The sequence below is a fragment of the Myripristis murdjan genome, chromosome 14 (assembly GCF_902150065.1).
Source record: "Myripristis murdjan chromosome 14, fMyrMur1.1, whole genome shotgun sequence".
Lineage (NCBI taxonomy): Eukaryota > Metazoa > Chordata > Actinopteri > Holocentriformes > Holocentridae > Myripristis > Myripristis murdjan.
The window spans coordinates 20,503,348-20,528,570 of NC_043993.1; the positions used below are offsets into that span (position 1 = coordinate 20,503,348).

The following is a 25,223-nucleotide window of genomic DNA, read 5'->3' on the forward strand; positions in this document are numbered from 1 at the left end:
TGGTGTACAAAGAAACGGGAGTATGAATTAAAATAAAAAATAATAGAAATATAAGGAAAAATAGACTCCATTAATATAAGCTCTTTAGAGAATCATTAGAGAATAAAAATACAGCACATATTCCTCCTTATAGAGTTCACAGTACACTTTAAGAGTTTTATAACCGGAAGTCGTGACACAGTCCTTGCACCCTATTGGCCAGAGAAACTACCTGGGAAATACGACGACTTCCTGAAACAAACGGAGCTCGGAGATGCGTTCATATCTACCTGTGGTGGCTGAGCAGCTTTTCAAAGACATCCAGAAAACATACCAGGAAACGTCTCAAAGTAAGACGGAAGATGCCACCTTGAAGAAGACTGTTAAAACTCTTTTTTTAAAAAGCAACATAACGTTGGCGGCTTGCTTTGCCAACAGAGGCGCAATTTTACAACTTTTCTTAACGTCAACTGGCATCACCCTAGGCCAGGGGGAGAAGTTTATTCTCCAACGATAGAAATTCAGCTATTACAGGGTTATTTAAACATGACAGCCTTGTTAAAATAAGAGTAAAACGTCCAAATGTGACTGTCGTTGTGCACCGCGTGTTGTAGTTTCATATTTGAGCTGTAGGTGTCGCTGCGGCTGTACAAATGATCCAGTCCAGCGTCCAGACAGGCTTATTCTGTAGTATTTTAAAGACTTTATTTATCATGTGCTGCCCTGAATAGACAGGTGATGTCAGCCCACCCGTGTCAGACAAGAGAAAACTTTTCAGAAGAGCCTTAAATGTTGTGTAGTTAACTTTTTTTTTTTTTTTTTTCCCCCCCAAGACCTAAATCTCATTAGTGCTTGGTACGCCTCACTGGACATGCACAGATGTTTCAGTGACTGTAATTTTTTTTAAAAATAATTTTGCTGGAGATGCAAATGTGTTGTCTAATTTGCAGTGACTTCAGGACACATTTGGTATCACTTGAATTCACACCCAGGGGCTACACAGGGCTGCCTTCTTGTGCAGCTGGGTTGCTCCAGGTGGTTTAGTGCCTTATCAGAGGTCATCTCAGTGTCTCTGTTTGGCTGTTGCTGTTGTCATGAACCGGCTCAAAGTCCAGACAAATTCAGGGGATACCACCCAGATACTCACGGGTTTAAACAAAATAAATTTAATCTATGACAGTTAACCCTGTACAAGAAAAAAAACAACAATCTAAGGTGATTGGTGTATGCATGTGGGAACAAAGGCTGTAGTCAAGATGCCAATCAAAATCAGCCAAAGAGAATATGCCACAACCAAAAACAAAACCATACTGTCAGCAGAGAGAGAGAGAGAGAACTGCTCCAGTCAGCCCTCTTATATATAGCAGTGATTAGCAATTAGTGGAAGTAGGTGCAGGTGTGGCTCATCCACCTGGCCCACCTCTGCTACTCCCAACTGCAGGCCTCCGACAAAGAGAAACAAGCAAATTTTTACTTGTGACACAAGTGAACAAGTAAAAATTTGCTTGTTCCATTGGCAGAATTTGTTTCTTGTTTCAAGCTAATTTTAATTTGTTTCAAGTAAATTTTCACTTGAAACAAGTGAACATTGTCTAAAGACAAGTTATTTCTGAGCTGATCATGTATTATTTTAAGTGTAATGAGATATTTTGACTAGAAATAAGACATTTTTACTTGAAATAAGACAAATAATCTTGGTAAGATTTGACTTTTTGCAGTGTAGCCACATTAATCGGAGCTGACGTTAAATTGGAGTGACACACCCCCAGCTGAAATAAAATATCTGCTGGTGAGTTTATAAAAAGATAGATGTTTGCCGACACTGGAAAACAGTAGCCCATATTTAAATATAACTGTTAATATAAACTACTGAAAACTACCTCCCGAATGTGGTTTCGATCAGATTTGCAAAAATCGGATTTCATGTGATTTGTGACTGTTCAGACTACAAAAGAGCCATCCAGTTTCAATCTGGATGGGCTAAAAATCGGATTTGGTCTGGCAGTCTGAACGCGACCAAAGACAACCAAAGCCCAGCACCTAGAGGGGGAGGGGTCATCACACTGTCTTTGGGAATGCCTGGGATTTATGGAGAAATGTAGCGTACATAAACTCATATCCGGGCATGGTACCCCAGTGACTCATGCATGTTTAATTTGACACAAAATGAAAAACAGAAAATATGCATAAGAGGTAAAGGTTGTATCGGTGTATGTGGATACCAAATATATGCACACATCTGCATGTGACTAAAGACAAAAGGAAGGTGTTTGTTTATCTGTGGTGTATTGGATCTCCTGTAAACAGATTTCATATATTCTATCTTCATGTTTAGTTAACAGAGTTCCCTAAAGCAACTTTTCTTAAATTTAGTCGAAGGGATGCATGAAAATATTGGCACGGCATCGGTTTCGGCTTTTAAATGAAATATCACCATCAGCCTGTAATGAAATCAAATTGCCCTGCTTGTGGCTGGTGTCAGGATTATCTCATCAGCATCATCAAGCCTATTTAAGTAACATGAGTTTTACAGTTTTGTTTGAAAGAAAATGTTATATGAAAGTAAATACGGCATGTTTTACATTATTTGAGTTGAGGTAGTTTTCTTATTTTGTCCAGTGAATGACTTCATTTTGAAAAGCACTTTATTTTATGTCTCCATCTGCCAGTGGGCCTTCACAGAGTAGGCATCATAATCTGTTAATTCCACCACAGGAGAGACTTGATATTTTCTGCAATTAGGTTGAAAACTTTGTACATATCGACACCCAGCCAATAGAGTTGGAAAATATTGAATATTCCTAAAAATTCCAATATTGTGCGTCCCTAATTTAGACCGACTTCCCGGGTGGCATCTGGTTTTTCATTCGTGTTTTCTGTGAGCCTCCTCACTCAAGTAAAGCTTGGTTGACTGGCTTTAAGACGTTTGGATGGGAAATTGCTCATTAAAGTTTCATTAATATTATCTCTAGGGTTTTACTGTAATTTTGCCAAAACACATACACACACATTTTTAGTAAATTTCTCTTATTTCCTTTCTTTGCAGTCCCAGATGACCTTCTCATTGCGTAAGTACTAATCCTTTTCCTGTTATCCATGCATACACACTATGGCTCACCCCCAAATTGTGTTTCAACAGTGTTGCTGACAACTATCCCACACATGGCATATTTAGCTTGCAGTCATAAAAATAATAATAATAAAAAAACCTCTCCTTGAATTATGGTCTTTTTAAACATGGGAATGTCCCATTGTTACTGAGGTGTGACCCAAATAAAAAGGGGCTGCACGTCACTGAGTCTGAGTGGGTGTTAAGTGCTGAAGCCGCAGGAGGAGGAGTGTGTGGGTTTCCCAAAGTGACGTAGGCCAGAGGCACGGTACTGCTCTGTGTCTTTGCCCAGACGTTTCCTGGCATAGTGGTTTGTGTTACCAGGAGCAGAGGGCTGCTGGCTGCTGTCTGGGTCAACATGGCCACTTCCTGCCTGTTAGTCAGGGAGCCTCTGGTTTGGAGGCTCTTTATCATACATGCTACTCATTTATATAGAGATTTTACTCACTCTTTATTTTAGATATTTTGACGTATTATTATTGTTAACGTCTCCCCTTGTTCCTCATCACATTACAGTAGTTTGGATAGAGTTAGTTTGTGCTGTTCTCAAGGTTTAGTGTGCTCTACCTATGGTTAACCCTAACACTAACTAACCCTCACCAATAGTTGGCATGCCAGGCTGTAAACTCCAGTTTAAACACTTAAACAGTTTTACAAAACTGCTCTTCTTTATAAACAGGATCTTGCATCTTGGGCCCAAAAATTTTTAAGATATAGTAACAATCGGTGTTGTTTGTCGTTTGGTGGTGTATTTTTCTCATTCCTGTCCCATTTCCAGTGCAGCTAACGAGGAGTTAGTGTATTTTGTCAGCTACCCAACACATTAACCGTAAATGTCAGGTTTTGGTGTCAGCACCTCAAAATCAAAGACCAAGGGCTTCTTTGTAGATTCACCATTTTTCACGAAAATCATATACAAATAAATCCATTGTAGAAATGAATAGATACAAGTTTCTCCATCTGCAGCAGCCTCGATAAATAAATATGCAATAATTCGACAAGACACGTTATGTTTTGATGGAGGGATACAGCCACACTTGTGGACGCGCCCCAGTTTTCAAAATTTCAAATTTTACAAATTCATGACCATTCTTTTATTCGTTTTAACTTCCTCTTTGCTTGGCTCTGACTAACCTCATTGCTGCTGACCTGCGTAACCAACTGTTTTGCATGATGCATAGTATAAATTAGGGTTGTCAATTTTTGGTTGAAAGGAGATTGAATTCAATTCACAATTTCCTAGCTGGTAATTTTATTTTATTATATTTTATTTTGAATTTTTTGTGATACAGTAGTGAAACAAATATATAGACGACAAGCAACAGTTAACCTAGATATGCACCAAACACAACATAGAGCCATAACATACATTTGCATAGAAAACAAATAACAGTTAACGACTGGGTGGGGACGGGATCATTAGAGGTTGAATTATTACAACAGTGACAAGAGTCCAGATAATGACAGTAAGCAGACAAAACAAGCCGAGGCTGCCGAGATGTAATTATGAAGTTATTCAAGTGAAAAATAAGTGTTTGTCAGTCAGTACAGAGGCGTGATTAGTGGGCTACAGAGTTGAGACAGAGTGGATGTTGGGTGCTGTCAGTAAAGAGATTACTCCATTGCTGTGTAGGTGTTATTTTTGTTTTTCCAGATTTCTATTAAAGATGCATTTCTTGATCAAGACCAGAGAAATCCAGAGTTATGTGCACAGGTGTGTGGATAAGTCAGGGTGGTCCATATCACTAAGGAGGCAAGGAGAGCGGGAGAGGGGGATCCTGTCGCCCTGGACATGAAACATGGTGGAGATTATTTGATTCCACAATAGTGAGAGTGGTGGAGCAGTTCTAGGTGTCAGCTAGTCCTACTCAATGTGTTTGTGAGTGTAATGTGTTCAATGTAATATATTAAATGAGCTGGACTCTTGATGGTTGATGGTAAATGAAAAGACATTGTTGCAGATGGTGGCCCGGTTTGATTGAGTCGTAAATTGTTGAGGGAGGCTGTGGTTTACAAAAATATTCAGTAGATTTTATATTTTTCAGTGAACAAAAGATTGGAGAAGCACAGGGTGTGACTGGAGGATTGTTCAGCTGAAAGCCATATTTGGGGTTGTCGTGGCAACCAGATCTAGCCAATGAATGATAACCTGTAGATGGCAATTTGAACAATGATTTTTCTTGTTTGGAATATTTCAAATCATTTTGAATTTGTAAATCATGGCGCAAGTTGACAATTTGATCCAGTGCTTTTAAGGCAAAAAATCCATTATTAAATAAATGCGCAATACTGTAAGAGTATCCTTTTTCTTCTGAAATATGAAAAACATCAGATAACAAAATTGCTTTAAGGTTAGCTTCTCAAAAAAAAAAAAAAAAAAAAAAAACTGTCCACAAAAAGTTGCAGTTCATAGGATTTTGTTAGATCAGCAAGTTGCATCTTGTGAACAGTTTCATTCAAAGCATTTTATATCTCAGTCACTCTTTATGTTTGTATTTCTGTCTCATTTCTTGCAGGCTGAAGTTTGTCTTTGGGCCAAGTGTGCTGCAGGCATTGGACCTGGTGGATCAGCGCTCGGTCACCTGCGTGTCGTCTCCCAGTGGGCGGAAAGTTTTCCAGGTCTGCCATGCTACAGTCCTCTCTATACGTTAAAAGAGGAAAGTTCCTACATGAATTATTAATGGTCTGCACTGTATTAGATCAGCACCTCTGTGTCCACAATTTTCCAGGGTTAAATTAACTGGGAAGAGGAAATGTGTGTAGAACTGTATGTTTCTTTTTTCTTTATTATTTTCTTTAATGTTTATCTGATAGAAACAGAAACAAACATTGAACTTTTCTTAGTATTTTAATGTCATTTATCATAACATTTATAGCTTAAAATAATTTGCAATGTTTGTCCCTAGTTGGACCTTTTTGAGACAGTTATACATTAAACATAATCTTCAGAAGAAATTCTGAGCACAGGATAAAATTAACAAAAATATGAACATTTTCCAATCAGCTGATCTTATGTGAGTCAGAACTACTTTAAATCAGTTGTGATTATAGGATTTCTCCTGGCTGGTTGAGTGGCGTAGCTGCTTTTCAGAAGCCCTAACCAAAAACACATGAATGACATGAATGGATCTCATTTCATGTATTTAATTAGGTTGCACATTTTGTAGTAGGTAGTCTTAAAAAAAATCAACACTTGTGAGAGATTGATTTGCAGATAAAACCCTCCATCACCTTCACCCTGTGGCACATCCAGTGTGTATAATCCCAAATTATTTATGGCATTTTATAAGTTGAATCATCATGTTAAAGAACACCTTTTGCATAAAATATGTAGTCGACTGTTGACATGACTTTTTTATTCCCATGCCCAAAGGAAGTGCTTTTAATCCATGCTCGAGTCATATTCTCATTGACTTCTGGCTGACTTCATTCATTCTTTCCCGGACATTAAAATATGACCTTAGTAGGACGTAGTTTCACTTGTGGTGAGGGACACAAGGTCCGTCCACAAAGGTTGCGGTCATTGTAACCCAAACTTACAGTAAACTCCCTCAGACTTCTACAAAATATTTCTATAAAAGGAACTGTAAAATACAATGGTGCATGGTACAGCTTGAAGTTTTGTTTCTGTTGGGACACAATTCAACTGTAGATTTCTTAATTGTTTCTCTTTATTCCCTCTAGGGTCTTGGGCATTTGAGGTCCAACATCACTTTTTTTTTTTTTTTTTTTTTTGTGGAAAAGATTAATATAATGGCCTATTAAGAGATCTCCTCTTTTCTCAGACATTGGCCTTACACTGGAAAAAAGTGATTTCATTATGTACTTTGGTTTTCATACAAATCTGGTAGAGAACATCATGTCCTGATGTAGTTTTTACAAGAAAATAATTTTCCACAGCAGATTTTATACTTGTAGTTTTGATGTAATAAGATTTGTCCTGCTTGTTCCACATTTTTTTAGGGGTTCTGTGGTATTTTCACCACCTTATGCCCGTGGGCCAGTCTGTAACTTCAGGGGTTTTCATGTCTGACACATAACCAAACACAACAGACGGCAGATCCCTGCCACAAATATTTAACTTGGCCTTTTATTCTCCACTTTTACATCTGATGGTGAGTGCTTCAGTGGGCAGTTTCTGAAATAAACCAGGCTTTTTCCACACTGGGTTACTCATTTAGCTTTTCTGTCCATTTTTGAGAAACCCTTAAATCAAGTTCAGTTCTATTTATTTATAAGGCCCTTAATGGCAACTTGCCCTCATATATCACTTCCTTATTGAATCAGTCCTGTAGTCATTATTTGACCTGGTCAAGCGATTGGCTAGAACTCGTGTGCGTAAACGTGAAACGTGGGAAAACTGCTTTTAGTGTTTGTGCTGTACAGACTTGGAACCTTTTACAACACACATTAAAACTTAACACAGTTGTACCTATGGGTCGCTTTAAAACCATGATTACAAACTACTCCGCTCTTCAATGTAACCGTTTTTAACTGTGTTCTGTTGTTTGTGTGTATTTATTGTTTTTAATAGTACTCTCGACATCATTGAAAATGAAGGCATGTCCTCAGTGATTGTCGAGATTTGAATAAAGGTTGAATAAATGAGTCGGATTGTACCAGTGTTAGTATTCATGCCAGGACTTTTTCTGACTTAAATGGAAGTGTGAGTGTCCGTTAAGGAAAGGAGGTGAAGATGCTATGAGAGGATCAAGGGCCATATCTTGATGAAAGTGGCCTGAATTTACAGTCCTCACAGGTTGGAGGGTTGTGTTTCTGATCCAGTGTAGGCCATATTTGGGCAGTGTGTCATAGCACTTCAGGTCTCAGTGGAACCTTGTTTGGGTTATAGGAACCTGTGGAATGGAGTCATTAGGGAGATTCAAGTGCTCAGAAAGCTGAAATGGACTGAAGTGCTGTCTTTAAGCTTCTGGTGTGGCCATGCACATGCACATTGAAATATTGTGGACTTTCACATAAAATATGCAAGGTGTATCAACGAGGAAATTACAGCATTTTGTGTTCTTAAGGTTTTAAAGACCCGTCAGGTAGTTGAAGTTAAAAGAAGTTTTACTCTGCATTATTAATTATGAAGTCAGTTCCGAAGTCTTCGTTTTGGGTATGAAAGAATCTACAGCATAATTACTCACATTCACAGTACAACCTGGCTGAACTGCTCCAAATTTTCAAAACTAGAACGTTTGAGTGAGTGCTGATTTTGTTTCTCTGTCATCTGCCATTCTGTGCACAGATTGAGAAGTTATACTGGGAGAGCCAGATGTTGTGACGAGCTGACAAGCCTGTCATAGTGGATAACCGCTCCACTTTCATATCTCATACTCTGTCTGTCTCGCTGTGTATTTTTCATATCAAGTATTTTCCATAGATCTCTGTGAGATTTAAGGGTGCCGGGTGCACTCTCCATTGACATCTTTGGCCAATATATATAATTTGTAGTTTTACCAATAAATTCTTTCTGAACCCTCTTAGTGTCCTGCCAAAGATCAATTAAATATCAATCTATACCGCACTGCCGCTACATACTACCACCGCCACTACATGAGAAAATATGAGGGGGGGTACTCTTCCCTCTACCATTTCTCAATGGACTTGACAGTAAAATATGTGGCGCAAGATAAAATCCTCTTTAAGTGCATCCTCTGTGTATGTGCACTTGTAATGATAAGAGAGTGATTCATTTTCTCCAGAAATCCAGAAAGTAGACTCCCACTTCTGAGTTTAATTCTTCCCAAACTAAGGTCTACCGTGCACTTTGATATCTCATTCACATGTTTGGATGAAAAGTGGTCCACTTATAAACTTCCTGTACGTCGTGAATAGGATGAGAAGGCACGTTTTTCTAGGATGATCTTTGACAAAGCAGCTTCCAGTTTACGCAGTTCAAAAACCATCAGACTTCTGTTAGCCTCACTTGGGAACTTTTTATACAAATTTAGTTTCTTGTGGTGTCTTGGGCTCTTTTTCCCAGAAAAGGAATCAATAATAAACGAGACCATGACATTTCACGGCTGCAATTTCTGCCTTTGTCTCATTCCTAACTGTCAGTGACCTTTTTTATATGGGAACATACGATGGCCTAGTGGACTACTTGATTAAATATCATAGAGATCGCTTGTAAAGACAATTTCATTATGGATCAGTTTGTTATTTTCTTGCATCATCGAGTTCAAGCTGAAATTAGCAGTACAAGAAATGATGTTGAGTTTTGTTTTAGGTGAAAATAGTTGTACTGTTTTATAGTTGTAATAGTTGTAATTTAAAACACGCCATGCACATTTTGCTGGCTTTCCATGATGTGGCATAATACAATGGGAATTTTCAAGTTCACTTTGAAGTAACATAGCAGGATAAATACAAAGATGTTTCACCATCTGGGACTACTTACCAGGGGCTTTTTCTGTGCCTCAAATCATACATTTGACAAAGCTGATTAGATACGTTGCTCCTCTCTGGCCTGTAAAACAACAGATTCAGCCTAAGAGGTGAAAGGGCCATGTAGTCAATGCTGTGCTTGCTTTAGTATCCGGCTGTAAAGAGAAGCAGCTGAAGGAGCTCACTAATATATAGCATTTCACTGTTGGCATTGGTTTTCCAAACCCATCCCGCAGCTGGAATGCAAATACACTCTATCAATCTGGTGGTGTTCAGAAAGAGTGTTGCAAAAAATCTGTACATGCAGGAGACACAGCCATGCACAGTTATTTAAAACCACAGCTTGCTGATGTGCTGGTTCCTGCCTCTGACAATAAATGTTTAACATTTATTAGCATAAATGGAGCTCTCTCAGAACTAAGACCACTGAACACAGGACTGTGTGAGCTCTCCCATCTCATGCAAACCGTACAGTAATGATTGAAGTCTGGTAACTGTATAAATAAATTCTCAGACAAACTGTGATCCTTAGTTTACTGTATAATGACAATCAGTCATATTTTAATGACACTGCAAAGTTTGTACAGTCATGTGATGACAAGTCAAAACAAGTTAACATTCTTAGTCATCCACGTACAAAGTGTACGGCTGAACTAAATGCGGTTCCTCGTGGACCAAAGTCCTAGAAAAACAACAGTGAAAAAACAAATAAACAAAAAAGTCTGGGGCTTTTTTCACTTAATGAAAAAGACATTTGCTCTCTCAGATCATCCACTTGGTGCAGTCTGCATTAAAAATCATAGGACCAAAAAGACTGAATCACCTCAGATGTTTTGCAAGCAGTCTGCCATTAGACGTGCTGAAAGGATTGTGTCACACCCCACTCATGTCCTCGGCTCAGAATTTAAGCTTCTTCCTTGTGGCAGAAGATATAGCATGCCAAGATACAAATTTAACCGTTACAAGAACATCTTCATATCTACAGCTGTCACACTACTCAACACACAGATAAGCGTCTGAGGCGCCATAGGGGTTGTGCAGTATGTTTGAGGGTCAGTGCGAGATGTGAGATGTGATCAGTGATTATGATACATGGAATGACTCTTATGGGTGTGTGCTGGATGATGATCTGTTTGATTTATGTGATTTATGATACTTCTGACAATTTTTCAATGAGTTTTTTTATTTCTGTGTCCTATTTTTGTGAATTAGTAGTGCTGTGAGCACATAACAAGTTTCCCCATGGGGACGATAAAGTTTGCAGATTCATAATTAGAAGCATATGTCAGATTTTGGTGTGTCCCATATTTTGCAATTTTTATGATTCAGCAGAAGCCTCTAAACTCAAAATAAACTCATCAGCAGTGACTGGTGATGCAGATGTATGCATGGACTTTGTGTCTCTGAATTCCCAGAGTTTTCCTTTTCCCCTAAGCTCTGTTTGCGGTGTAGAACCAGAGGACAGAAGGGCCTTCCAAACTGCTGGCCCCTGGCACTTGTTGGCTTGCCAAGGGGTATTCCTGTGAGAGCCAGTGTTTCTGGCACAGACAGAGCCTGCACTCTTCTGAAGACTTTCATTTATTCACTCTGCAGCTACTGAGCCCGACTGCCCGATTTAGTGACTTGTTGTGGAATCCTCTCCTCGCCCCTTGGACGCCTGCCAGGTAGTGGAGGCAGAGCACTACTGTATGTGGCATCTGTTGCTGCCACCATGTCGAGTCAGCTTTGCAGTTTGTGTTACAACAGTGGCTCTTGTCCTGTAGTGCCAGGGAGGAACATCAACCAGCCCTAGTGTGAACTGGTTTTCAATGCCCTCTAGTCTTTTGAGGCCTCATTAGTCTTTGGCTGGGACTGTCGCTGTTGCATCCAGCCCTTGTCCTGCTGCGCATGGTGCTTCATTCACCCCCCTGCTTTACCAGAATCAGAATCAGAATCAGAATCATAAATACTTTATTGATCCCTGAGGAGAAATTGGGTAATTCACTGTGGTCTTTCAAGTCTGTGGAATTGTCTCTGTTTATGATGAAGTCTCACATTATAAATTACAAATGAGGCATGTTACTTTTGTAGGTCACAGGGAAAGGTAATTTACTGAGGCTCTGGAGAATAATGGAGCCTGCTCTGCCATCTTGGGAGGCATTAGTTATTGTGCATTGTCAAGCTAATCCACTGACTTAATGTCCTTGTGTCACGTGCATGAGGGCCTGACTTAAATAACTCTCAAATAGGGAATGAGAGCTAGCGTATGTGGACAGGAGGCTCTGTCAACTCAGCCCATTAGGCATCACATCTGAGTTAAAAATGCATCGCCTCTGTCGTCTCCTCCAAATAGCTAATCTGAAATGATGAGTTTGGTGGGAGCCACGTCACCTTCAACCAAACCCCATGCATTTGTGGAAGTTTTAAGAAGGAGAAGTGGGTATACAGTACATACAAAATGTTTTTATGACTTCACTGCTGTGAGCTGTGGTGTTGCTTGTTGCAAACTTGAAGGCTTTGTGGGATGTGTCTGGACTAGCTGAGGGATCCTAAGGATGCAGTGAGTTTATAAAGAACCTGTTTTCCTTCATACCTCTGCAGGTGCTGTTTGTGTCTGTGTTGCACCTCAGATGCATTGTGCAGGTGTGAGGATGGGCTGTTTAAACTGGCACGGTAACCCAAACAGAATTCTGATCATACTTGTTTGATCAGACTATGACCCCTGACATGGCAGGCCTTCCTGTAGAAACATTTCCATGTCCTCAAATGCCATGACACGCCTCAGCGAGCTTCTCCTATGACTTAGGAATTAGGAATTAGTTCAAATTAGGCGAACACACACAAACCTTTTGCCCCTATTTAAGATCATCCTGTCTCACCAGAAGTGCCACATATTTAAATGTACTTTGCATGAATCTGCAGTCTAATGCTGTCGCTCTGCATGCCTTGGACGCTGATAGTTTGGGTACTTGTTGCAGGTAATGGGAGGATCAGGACGTTTGTATACTTGCTTCATGTCCTGCCACTACTGCCCGTGCCCGGCCTTCGCCTACACTGTGCTGCTGAGAAACGAAGGCCTGCTGGTGAGTTTCATCCACTCTTCAAAACTCCAATACACAAGAATATGCAGCACACATCTGCTCACATGCTTATGAAAGTCAAATGTACGCAGATGCACACCCACACATATGTTTATCTACATACCATATATATGCAGACTAGCCAACATCCACTGTGCCTTGTCAGACATATTTCTTGGAGAAGCAAGAAGCGCCATCCAAGTTCAGAGCAAGAACTCCTTGAAGTGTGTGGAACAGATGTATTGTGGTCAGGTCATGTTTTTGTCTGGTCACAGAGGGGCGTCTCCACTTTGACTGACTGTTTGCGTTTGAACTGTAGCTCTAAATATCTGCAACCAAAGGACCTCAGCTCCTGCCCAAATTATCAGAAGACTCTGTTCCCTTGAGGTTGCTGCTAAAACGAGTCTGAGAAACAGAGAGCTATAACAGACCAGGGAGACTCCCCATGAATGCATCAGCAGTGCTCATATGAAACGGCACTGCAGAGAGCATAGCAGAAGTATTCACCGCCTCATCAAATTCTCCATCGTCTTATATGGCGAGCTGTACAAACTGGAACTGCTGCCAGTTGTTCAGAGTAGTGGGAGTAGAGCAGGCGATGCATCTGATTTATACTTAGCCATCCCATTGAAGCTAAAACCATGAGACACCCTGTCCTCTGTTTGACTGGCCGACACGTTAATGCCACACAATGAGGGTGACCATGCAGCCTGCGGTCCTCCCACGCTGCCCCACACTGGGGCGAGAGGCTCTGTTGATTCAGGAGCGCTGCGGATTCCAGCATGACTCAATAGGGCCAGGCCAGATCTGTAGGGCCTGTTCAGAAGTAGGTCACATGTTAGATAAAAGAGCTTTTCCATGACTCGTGGACTACCATGGGCTTATGTATAGAAAAGACAGGACAAGCTAGTAAACATGTCATCATACTGCAACCCTGGGCTTTGTAAGACTTTCAGTTTAAGTGACAAACACTAATTCACAGTCTTGTTATGATGGAGGAACTTTCATTTATAATCGATGGCAGAGGGTGAAAACAAGTAAATCATTAACATGTTAATGCTGATACTTATGAGAGGTGTCAGAACTTGTTGGAGCATGTGGTTATAAACAAATGACACAACTGCCGGGCTTACTTATCATTCAACACGTACGCACATTTAGCTACTGGACTTACTTCTCATTTAGTCGGAAAATTACATTTATTCCCACAATCACACAAGTGTTTTGTATATATAAATGTTTAGAATTTTATATAAATATTGGAAACTTTTGTTATTCACTGTATGACTAATATTCTCCGATTTAAGACATTAGCCAGGGTCCTAATTTCCACCATGTCAGAGCCAACTGGCTCTCTCAAGCCCGGAGTTTATACCAGATCACTTGGATAGGACTGTATTTAGTCATTAGGCTTCATGTACATGTAATTAATTATCATTATTATTGCAAAAGTGCAGAACCAGCACTGAACCAGCATCTGCCCTGTTTTCTACCAGTGCAAGCACATCCTAGCTGCCTATCTGTGCCAGGCCATGGGTGTTACTCAGCAGGAGAGTGTGTCTGACCAGCAGATGTCTATGCTCCTTGGTGGGACACCCACAGAAATAAAATACTGAGCACAGTACTCTGGATCGCTGCTCCTGCTCTCACAGCGGCACTGTGGACCGTCCTGGATGAGTGTGTGTTTGAAGAGGACACTTTGGGTCACTGCGGAGAGGAATGGTGCATGGGAAGGCCGCTGCGGTTCCTGCTCTTGCGTACATTTCTCCAAGAGACACCAGATGTTGTTGTATTTATTTTATTTTTTTTTCTTACTTCTTTTTTTCTTTTAGAAGTGTTCTTAATCTGTTTCCAGGAAACCAACATCTGTTCGCTGACCATGTGCTGCTTATTTTTAGGTTATTTTGATGTGAAGCCATGGCATATTTAGAATGAGGAACCAAAGACAGGCTGCGTGTTTACTTGAAATACGTTTTGAAAGGATGAAAACACGTATTTCTCACTCGAGCATCATCTGTAAATACAAATTCAGTCATGTCATTCTCAACAGTGTAATACGAGTGCAATTTGAAGATTCAAGAATAAAGACATTTGTAAACAATATAAACATTGCCTTTATTAACAAAATATTTCACCATACATACAGATTAAATCATGTTAAATAGCAGTATAGGTTTACAGTTGTAGTTTTGTTGAGAAAAAGAATGGCCTCTGTAAAGGTAAAACATCAGCTTGACCAGGGTGGATTCCTCTCCTGATTAGTAACAATACTATAGCACTCCGACAAATAATGTGTTTTGGAATGAAAGGCAGGAATGTTGAACTAGATCAACGTTGTTATTGTACGTCTTACTTGAAATCGCAGAAAGGTAATAGTTGACATCAATCAATAGCTTGTAGAAAGCTGAACACCTACAGTACAGTATCTTATTTTACACATCAGTGAACAACGACAGTACAACCATTACAGTGCAGTTACAGTATAGATGTCTCCATTGGAATGTACTAAAAAGTTGGCACACTCCTATATTTCTATATTTTAGCCCTTGAAGTTAGTCAGAGGTGGTTTACTGTACACAATGGCAAAGGGTGGGGGGGGGTGGGGGATACTGAAGTAGTAGGAGCAAGTGCGCGACTTGCTGTTAAGAACACTTGTGAAACACCAACACAAAGTTCACCACCAACACCGATGAAGCACACCAACTGGAAGCTAACAACTGTAAAAATGTCAGTGCAATGTGATTCATTTTCAAAAGCCACCTCAGTTTTTTCTTTTCTTTTTGCAGATAGACGGCGGTGCTCAAAGCAAAGACACGGCTTGTCAGAATAAAGTCACAAAGATCTATTTTGTGATGTACAGTTCTCTCCCCCGTCTTCAATGGAGAGGCAATAACTCAGCCGTTTCAAAGGCTTGACAGGAACAAGCACAATGCAACAATGCAAACCACCACACCCCAGCAAACAAGTGAGAGAGTGCCAGGTGCTTTAGGCTTTGACACGGCGGAGAGCAGCCTTGTCGCTGATCAACATGCTGTACTGTCGCTTTAGAAATACAAGTGTGAAATACGTTATGAAGGAAGCATGGCCTTGACGCTCTGTGAACCGCTTAGTTCACAGGGGTGAAGTGAAATCAGTGCAGTATGTTTCAGATGCCTCAGCCTTCAACTCTCCTTGTGTTGATCTCTCGTATGCGACAGATTGTCCCAGCTCAGTCATTAAGAGCAGTGGCCTGGAGGTCTGCATTAGTGGACCAAATGAGAGTCTCAGGATCCCAGCTGAGCCCATGCGATGATTGGGGGGTGGGGTTGTCAACTGCGCACCTAAGGCAAGTCAGCGGTGCACAGTGACATTCACACAGAAGGCATCTGAACTCAATTAAAGGAATAAAAGCAATATTCCAATGTTTTGGGCAAAATACCCCTTTTTCCGACTTTTGTTTCCCTGACTGACAGACAGAGACAAGATGTTTCATACCATTTTCACCTCCGTGCATCCAGTGCTTCATTTCATATATATTGTTTCATATTAGCTTAGCATAAAGACTTAAAGTCTATGGGAGTTTTTAGCCTAGCTCCGTAAAAAATGAAGAAAAAAAGTAAATCTTACAGCATCTGAAAAGTTGTGGTATTTACACAGTGTATCGTGTATTTGAAATACATGTCTTGGTATGTATATATATATATTTTTAAGGATTTATCCTTACGTCTGTCACAGTGATCTGTGCACGCTGAAGAATTTTTTTTAAATCCCAATGCTAATGATTCCCATAGACTTCAAGTCTTTATGCTAAGCTACCATGAAATGCTACCCATAGGAACGAACCAGTAGACGTACAAAGGTGAAAATGGTATTGAACATCTTGTATCAGTCTGGGTAAGCTGGAAAAAAAGGGTTATTTTGCTGAAAATGTTGGAGTATTCCTTTAACTATCAAATTTTAGTATTAATTGATGTTAATGGCTCATGTTTGTCATCTCTTGCGTCCAGGTTTAGCTCAAAATATCCTGCGTAGACTATTTTTTTTTTCTTTACTACACGGCACAGTCAGTCAGTTTCACACTTCCTGAGCTTTGTCTCGAAAAGTAAATGTTAGCACAGAAATGATACGGAGCACCACCATGCGTCGAACAGCTTCTCAGGCCTGGATCTATGTGACCTTCTGATAGCTCATTGGTCGTTTCTTATTACTTCATCTAGTAGTCACAAAATCTCCTCCCTTCCTCTTCGTTACAAAACAACAGTGCCACAGTCATTTATATTCATAGTACTGTAGGCTATGACTATTGTACCTTTCTAGGTTCTCATACAGATTTAGTCCACACAGTTATTTGACATTTACATTCTTAACTTTATGATACTATAATAAATAAATTATTAAACAGTGGAAAATGTTGACAACAATTAGGGCACAAAAAAGGAGTGTTTTGACTTACAATAGGTTGCACTGGATTCAGAATGATAAATAGCATTTCTGAACATAGCAATGTAGCAGATTCACTCATGGATCCTATTCACAGTCCTGCAAATCCAGTTAGCTTCAACAATTAAAAAAAAAAAAAAAAGTCCTTCACAATACAAAAATTAGGTAAGACTTGGCCGCATTTCACTGCTAGACCCCTGATACTCAGCACAATTCATAAATAAATGGCCACATTCAAGGCATGTTTGAAATCGGTTCATCTTCACATATCATACCCTTGTTCTGTAAACATTTTAAACCTCAGTGAAAATAAAGTGAAACACAGATAGTGTTTGCAGACAACAGGAGCAAAGTGTCCCAGCTCTCTCTATAGCAGAGGGTCAATAGTCATGTGGATCTGGTCCCTGTTGCGCCTGGTGCCATTGGAACTGAGGTACAGATCCTCCCGGTGACACAGGAAGTGCTGGGCCAGGATCTTGCGGAAGGTGTTCCTAAAGTCCTGGATGCGATAGGCGTAGATGACGGGGTTGACCGCCGAGTTGGCATGAGACAGTATGATGGCCACGTACATGACGACGGCCGGTTTTTCCAGCTGCTTGTAAAACAGCGTGAGGCAGTTGAGGATGTGGACAGGCAGCCAGCAGACGACGAACAGGCCCACGATGATGGAGAGGGACTTGGCGGCCCGGACCTCCCGCTGCAGCAGCCCGTGGTGGTGGCTGTCCCCATTGCCCACACACTTGAGCTCAATCTGTCTGAGCTGCTTCCTGGCCACAGTGAAGATCTTTATGTAGATGCCCAGCATGATGAGCAGCGGCAGCAGCACACAGACAAAGAAATTAAAGTAGACCATGTATTGCATGTCCACCACGCTCTCAAAGAGACAGGTGAGCTTGCAGCTCTGTAGTAAATATCCTCCAGCACCCGGCCCTTCAATCAGGCCAGCGTGGGTGGTGGTGTTGTCCTGCTCAGAGCTGCTGTTGTCTGGCCGATGACCACAGGCGTCTTTCTTCCGGTTCCAGCCCAAGAACGGGATAAGGCCAATAACAAAGGACAGGATCCATAAGATAGCAATGATCTCTCTGGCTCTCTTTCCCGTCATCAGCTCCTTGTACCTGGAAAGGACAGGTCATGGTTACTCTCTGAATACACCTTACTCTCACATTCACATCACACTGAGGGTGAGAAACTCTGGAGCAAGCACAGTCCAGCTGTGTCCCACTTTTGTGTACCAAAACAAATATTTATCATTTCTCAGATTCTTACATGTAGTTAGAAACGAGCCAGAGGGATATAAGCTCATATTTTAAGGTAGTATATTTTACCCAATTTAATAACTGGAATCAAGCCTAAGTAGCTAGTGGAGCATGTGTTCCCAAGGCCCAATCTTCCAAAGATCTTGAGTTCCCAGTGGCCTATGTCCTGCTCAGAGCTGCCAATGCCAATCTCAATGCCATTTGAAAACAGCTGCTGCTCATGTTTAATGTTGTGCATATGGCTAATGTTGTTCATACCAGTGCTAATGCCAATTTAACTAATGCTTTGTCATGTAAAAAGTCTGACTGAATAAGAGTGTGTCTTTGTAAGCAGCTTCCCCATAAACACCATTTCATACATTATGTTCTGAGCATGCACCAGCAGATTATGTATTTTTTGCTCATGTAACAGGAGTGTGGACATTTTTGCTTCTTTTGCTCACAGAAAACAGGATAGAGGGAATGTGAGGCTGTTTTCAGTTTGACAAAATAGCATTGAGGGAACAGGGGATCTTGGGAACAGTGGACCCCGCTTGTTTGCAGCTAAAAGGCAAATAACCCATCTCAGTGTCCCTGCTTATTTCTAGCAGTTGTTGTAATTAATGTTTCCACAATTACTGGCTAATTTAATTTAACTGTTAGGTGTTCCCTCAATCCCTCAGTCCATACCTCTGTTATGTTAAAAAAGAACAACAAAACATGATCTGATAAATATTTAGTAAATATCAGTTATATATATTATGTGTGTACATCAATGAAAAACACCATTTCAGATGCAATTGACTGAACAGTTACTGTCAGATTGTGCGCTGGTGTTAATGTGGATGGTATTTTCCTTTTCATGTTGAGGTAAGTATTGAGGGAACACGGGGCTGTTTTTAGTTTGAAAAAATTTGTCTGTGGGAGCATAGCACCTTGGGAACAGAGCTCTGTCACAGCTCTTTTTTGCTTTCCATAGAAATATTTACTCTAATCGCTACACTGACAGCGATCAGCCAGACTGTGTATACACCTGCTGAAAGAGTATCCTTGGTAAATTATACGCTTATCAGTTGCAATGTGAAAGTGTACAGTTTGGTGCTGTCTCTGACCATAGCGCGCATCCTGTTACAGTGAAGTTTACGAAACACATGCCTATTGTGGTCGTCTTGCTCAATTCAGACGTGCGTCTGTGTGCTTGTTTGTGTGTCTAAAAGGGAGAGAGAGAGCATGAAACACCTTGTAAAGACAAAAGGACCCCATGCAGCAGTCAGTCCATGCATCGAGCCATAAAAAACCCCCATGGTGACAGCCTGAAGGCCTGCAACCACGATTTAAATTTTGCATCTTCACCTTTTATTTTTTTTGTATTATGTCAAATTAAAATAAACCAAACGTACATAAAGCAATTACTTTTGCCTCAGTTAACGAACAATATCAAATGTTTTTAATTGACGAATTCAAGGAAATTTTACACTGCCTCGTCACGACGTTCTGACTAAAATATGAGAATACAGTGTGGACTTCTCAGAACCGTGATAAGCTACTTGTTGAAAGGCACGGCTGACTCAGCTGCATCACCCTGACTGTCCTCATCACATGAACAGCACTGGAAGCATCATGAGTTGTTTCCTCAAGGCAGACTTGAGTTGCTGCACGGCAGTGAGTCACCCATACGCCGACAAACACACGCACACACATCAGTCTCAGCTGGCACTGCAAAATGAAAGCTGCTTGATCTGATCTTTCTGCCACTGCGCAAAGTATACGATCACACAAAATGAGGACTTATTGTTCACTTGCGCTGAGACTCTGCGTCCCGTCCTTTGTTGACCTAAGAGCCAGACAAGAGGGAGAAGCGTTGGCTTTAGCTAAGAGGAAGTAGTTTGTGCTGGATGCAAATATTTCCTTGTCTGAAGTGGCACCACACAGCCCCATTTTCAGATGCAAAGGATTTGCTAGTAAAATGCCCATTAATTTCCTGGCTGGATAAGGCTTTTTAATCATTAGCTAAGTTTTCCTGTTAGCCCATGTTGGTGACTGTAAGGATAATGTAAAGATGCCAGTGGTGAATTATTCATCAGTGGTGTGCGAGTCCCTGGCTGCGTCCTCCGACCCCCTGCAGGGAGGGGGGGCAGGCTGCCTCAGGGGGCATGAATAAAACACGGTTCTGCCCAGGGAGGAGAGAAGACGTCCTGAAGCTTGGCGTGACCATCTCCTCGACTTTCTACGCCTTCCTCCATAGCTGCTCTTCTTCCTCTTACCCTCTGCTTCATGTCAATCAAGAGAGCAGCAGGCAGCACAGATCCTTTATCCAGAGGACACAAGTCCCGCTGTCTCTCTCTCTTTCTCTCTCTCCCTGGACGGCCGGCTGAAAAGGATTAGTTCTGGCATGACGACGGCACGCTGGCATCTATCTTTGTTGTGCTTTCTTCGCCTCCTTTCTTTGCTCCATTCTCCATACATCCCTCCTCTCCCCACAGTACTTCCGCCCTGGGACGGAGACCTCTGCCAGGCCACACACACACACACATACACACAAGCACACCTACACACACACTAAATGGCCGCAACATCCGCTTGAAAGCAGCCAGCAACGTCCACAGCTTTGCTTCACACAACAAAACAGGTGGCTGTTCACACGGACAACTCTAAAAGCGAAGGGGGGTGGGGGGGTTACACTTTGCCCAGGTTTGAAAGTGTGTATGCAAATACGCCTGTGTAGCATTTACATTTTGGATGCTTCTTCTGCATATCTGTTGTCTGTGAAATCTCCACTAAATTTTCACCAGGCACACACAATTATTCACTTGTCAAGCCGCGCATTTCAGCAGCTACACTTCACGGTGTTGCCTGTACAGGGTCCCATTTAATAATCATTAATTATGAATGATAATTGGTCATTTTATTTCCATTTCAAAGAGAGGAGATTTCGATAGCTGAAATGTTAGTTGGTGCAGCCGCTGAATATAGACCGCTCTGCTTTGATGAGGGAGTCACATTTTCCAACCCACTGATGTAGCTATGAATAAAAAGGTGGGTAAAGTGACTTCCAGTCAGTGATCATAATAAATCAAACCACATATTAAAAAATGTTGAATAATTAAGTGTGATATGAGTCCCTTTAGTATGAGTCATGTGGTAAAGATGATTGAAATTGGTAAAATGGAGTTTTGTTAACTGTCCTACAGCGCAAAGAACCCAAACACCTGAGTCCTGTCAGTGTTTGGAAACTGTTCAACACGTAATCCTTGCTGAAGGTGCTGTACTCTTAGCACTTACCGTTTAACTAATTACAGACAGCATGACTAATATAAAAATATCATTAGATTAAGTTCACACGGTGCGATTTTGATCTAGTTGTTACTTTCTGGATGAGCAGCAAAGCCACAACAATCCTGAACCTTATACTGGAGAAAACATGCCCATTCCAAGCCAATGTTAATCACCTTTCTACATAAATGTAAGTAAGCAACATCAAAACACTTTAACTCCCACAATCCAACATGTTCCCGGTTTGCTTCCAGTCACAGCCTGTTGCTGCTTCTCTTCATTCACTTCTGCCTCCAGCCCTGATCCCAAGCCTTCTGACGATGCTCAGGTTAGGGCCGTTTTGGTCTGAACTGATTGGTATAATCAGAAAAACTTCACTTTTCAACTGATGTTTAAGTCGCTCGAGAGTTGCCATGCCACACTAAGTCACAGTTATCTCAGATTATTTGGGAAACTGGGTCTGTTTCCACACACAGCCCCACGGGAGCTGAGACAAATAACAGAGTATGAAGACATCACAGTGACATCCTGCTTGAGCCTGAAGGTCAGGCTGGTGGATGTCGTGGTGTCTGCCCACCCTCTTCGATCAGCCTGAAATCTGTTTAGTCACAGCCGCCGAGGGCACGGCGCTCACTTTTTCTGACCACAGTGTGGGACGTTAGAGGCAGGCGTGTGCACGTGGGTGGGGGAAGCCCTTAAACGTCTGTCAACTCCCAGAATAAGATTTGCTTAGAGCACAAATCAAACAGAGGAGGAAACAGCGCTAGGGTCTCGTTCTGGGAAACATGCAGACAGAACAAAGGGGGCTTCAAGAGAGCGTATAGCGGGTGTGCAGCTCCGCCATCTCACGGGGTTTGAAGCATCTGGTTTTGGCCTCTCGCTTCCACTAAAGCCATCTGTGAAAACACTTTTATCAGAGAGAGAAAAAAAAAACAAGGCTTTGACCGGGCCTATAGGCTGGCGGAGCTCACATACACTCACACACACACACAGGCATCACATGAGAGTGTGCTCTGAGACACACACACACACACACACACAAGCCATTACTATACAGATGTAATTTGAGCTGAACACACACACACACTGTTCTCATTATCACACATATGCGATGCTGAAGCAGGAAGCTGAGGTTTCAGGTCAAACTGTAAAATGTGATGTTGGAAAGGTTTTTACAGTGAATGTTATAGGTGTGTCACCCGTTTATTAGTGACGAAGGTTGATGTGTTAAGTGGGAGGGTTGAATGAGATGTTGTGTTAGGATTAAACCCACTCAGAGGCTCAGTTTCCATTGACAGGTCAATAGATGGGGAAGCAAAAGCGGGGGATTTTACAAGCTCACTTGCGACTTTCGGCCCAGACGGGTGTAACATTGCCCGCTCTTGCCAGAGTTTGAGGCTAATGGAGATGACAGCACATGACAGCCAAACAGTCTCATGGCACTAATGACCCGAAATCATGTACTGCAAGTCTGGGATGGGATGTTGTGAAAAAGACTGCCTGGAAAAATTGACAAGTCTCTGACACGAGGGAAAGCCAAGAAAAACAGCAACTGGAGAGACATAAAGCCCCCTTGTGATGATAAATCTTGTGTTATTCAAACTCATAAAAAAGGTGGATTTGTAAACACAAGGAGTGCTTTTCTCTGCCGGCAGCTGCTCCACCCGATATTGTTTCTTGTTTCCTCTCGGTTTGACCGGACCACAGTGGATCTGGGCGGCCTTTGGCATCACGATCAATGAAGTGACACACTCTGGCCAGCTATCGATCCAGTGGCTTCTCCTGCCGTCTCGCACTTAACAGCTGGATGACAGATCTTTGCATCTTGTTGTGTTGTTTTTTATAAAGTGCTGCGGGAGGGCGGCGGCTGATAAACAACCAGCCTGCTGGGCATCAAGAAGAGCCAGCAAACTCCGGGCCAATCGTTTAAAATGAATTCAATTAGGCTACAGATGTCTTGGGTGCCTGGCTTCAACACGTGGGCTTGTTAAGGTGCTGTTACTGAGGCCCTTTTGGTTTCACTATGAAAACCCAAGATTATAACACATGATATAGCCCATTCAATATGTTTCAAAGAGATCGTTTCCAACATCACGCACAGGCAACAAGTCTAGAGGGTTAAGAGATTATCATCATTTGATTAGGTTTCACAATTAATCAGATATAAACCCAGGCTATTTTTTATGCCAGGCATTAAATTCCACAGGAAACGTATTCATGAGATGTGGGTGACATCTTGTTACTGTTGAATTCAATAAAGTTTCCATAGAGGATGTTTAAGCACTTACATGAGACAAGAAGAAAGAACATGAGCACAGTGTTGAGGACCAATGAGCAGCTGATTTAATTCTCAAACTGGCCTCCAAGGACCACCAGCAGTCCCTTGGAGGACTTTTGCTGGTGCAGATGCTTAATTTCAGTGAATCAGTTAATTTTAGGTAAACATAATGAGAAAATATATAAGAATGATTGTTGTAGTAAGAGGTTTTACTCTGCACTGTTATCCCAAATCATCTTCTTAGAAGGGGATTCCTAAGACAAAACTCATACCCAGCAGATATAAAAATATTTAGGGGTCGTTTGCATAAACAAAAAGTTTGGGAGCCCTTGCTCTACATTTGAGATGGAATGCAAGACAGGAAAAAAAAAGGAAAATACTCACCTCAGGGGGATTTTGACGGCCAAATATCTATCAATTGCGATGGCAAGAAGGCTAAAAATGGAGCTTTGAGTCAGTACCAAGACAAAACAGGCCAGGAAGAGACATCCATAGAAGTCCAAAAAGATGCCGACGCTTATGGTTATGGCAAAGGGAATGGCGAGGCAGCCGACCAGGATGTCTGCCACAGCCAGAGACACCAGAAAGTAGTTGGTCGCGTTTTTCAAAGTGGTGTTGATTGCCACGGCCCAGCACACCAGTACGTTACCGGATATGGACAGAACAGCAATTACTAATTCAATTACTATGTAGAATGTATCCATCTCAGCAAGTGTGTGACGGGACCAAAATCTGCAGGCTTGTTCCGGGCAAAGAGGAGCATGCACAACGCCGTTCCTAGTCCCAGAAGGGTAAAGAAGTCTTTTCGCCGTGTTCCAGGAATATTCCACAAGTGTGACTTGCAAAACTGGCCATCTGCAGGAGAGGGATGGATTTTAAAAGAAAGAAAGAAAGCAAAAACAAAAATTCACATTAGTTGCAGTCCGCATATTATTTCAAAACTGGTGAAACTACAGGAGTAATTCTGCCTCCATCCTGCGTCAACTCCACATTTAACTTTACACTTTTAAAACACACTTTAAATTGAGTGACAGCGTGATTTGCTTACCTTAATTAACCAGTGCATTTTCCGTTGATGCTTTCACAACATCAGTCTTGTCGCGGTGCGTCCGTGCAGCATCTGTAGCGCAGGCAGAGTGTCACACAACTCCCCCCAACACCGGTTTTCAAGTAAAGAGGGGGTGGTGGTGGTGTGTGTGTGTGTGCGTGTGTGCGTGTGGGAGGGGGGGGAATCGCCCGGAGAAGCCACGCCCCAAAAGGAGACACATGTCCCCCGCCCCCCAAAACAGTGTGTAGCCGGACCGCAGGTTTAACAGGGGAGTGCCCACACGAGCGTCAGCACACCAATTACGCATCAATTAAACAGCCTCCAACAATGATCCTGAGCGTCTTCAGGGTGTTGTGTAATGCGCAGAACTTTTTTTCTGTCTCGCTCACACACGCACGTCCGCACACGCGCTGTTGCATCTGTTTTCAAT

General features: G+C 41.7%; 2 protein-coding genes across 2 annotated transcripts; one reads left to right on the forward strand and one right to left on the reverse strand.

Annotated features, from left to right (window-relative positions):
- Positions 1–197: 197 nt before the first annotated feature.
- On the forward strand, positions 198–14,641 carry zswim7 (zinc finger, SWIM-type containing 7). The gene is made up of 5 exons (XM_030069484.1): positions 198–329; positions 3,026–3,047; positions 5,605–5,707; positions 12,439–12,543; positions 14,037–14,641. The coding sequence occupies exons 1-5, from the start codon at positions 254–256 to the stop codon at positions 14,154–14,156; spliced, it is 426 nt and encodes a 141-aa protein (XP_029925344.1). The 5' UTR covers positions 198–253; the 3' UTR covers positions 14,157–14,641.
- Positions 14,642–15,077: 436 nt separating this feature from the next.
- adora2b (adenosine A2b receptor) lies at positions 15,078–24,899 on the reverse strand. The gene is made up of 3 exons (XM_030069482.1): positions 24,794–24,899; positions 24,130–24,600; positions 15,078–18,074 (listed from the first exon to the last, which is right to left on the reverse strand). Exons 2-3 carry the CDS (start codon positions 24,447–24,449, stop codon positions 17,327–17,329), a joined length of 1,068 nt encoding a protein of 355 aa, XP_029925342.1. The 5' UTR covers positions 24,450–24,600; positions 24,794–24,899; the 3' UTR covers positions 15,078–17,326.
- Between the last annotated feature and the right edge of the window lie 324 nt (positions 24,900–25,223).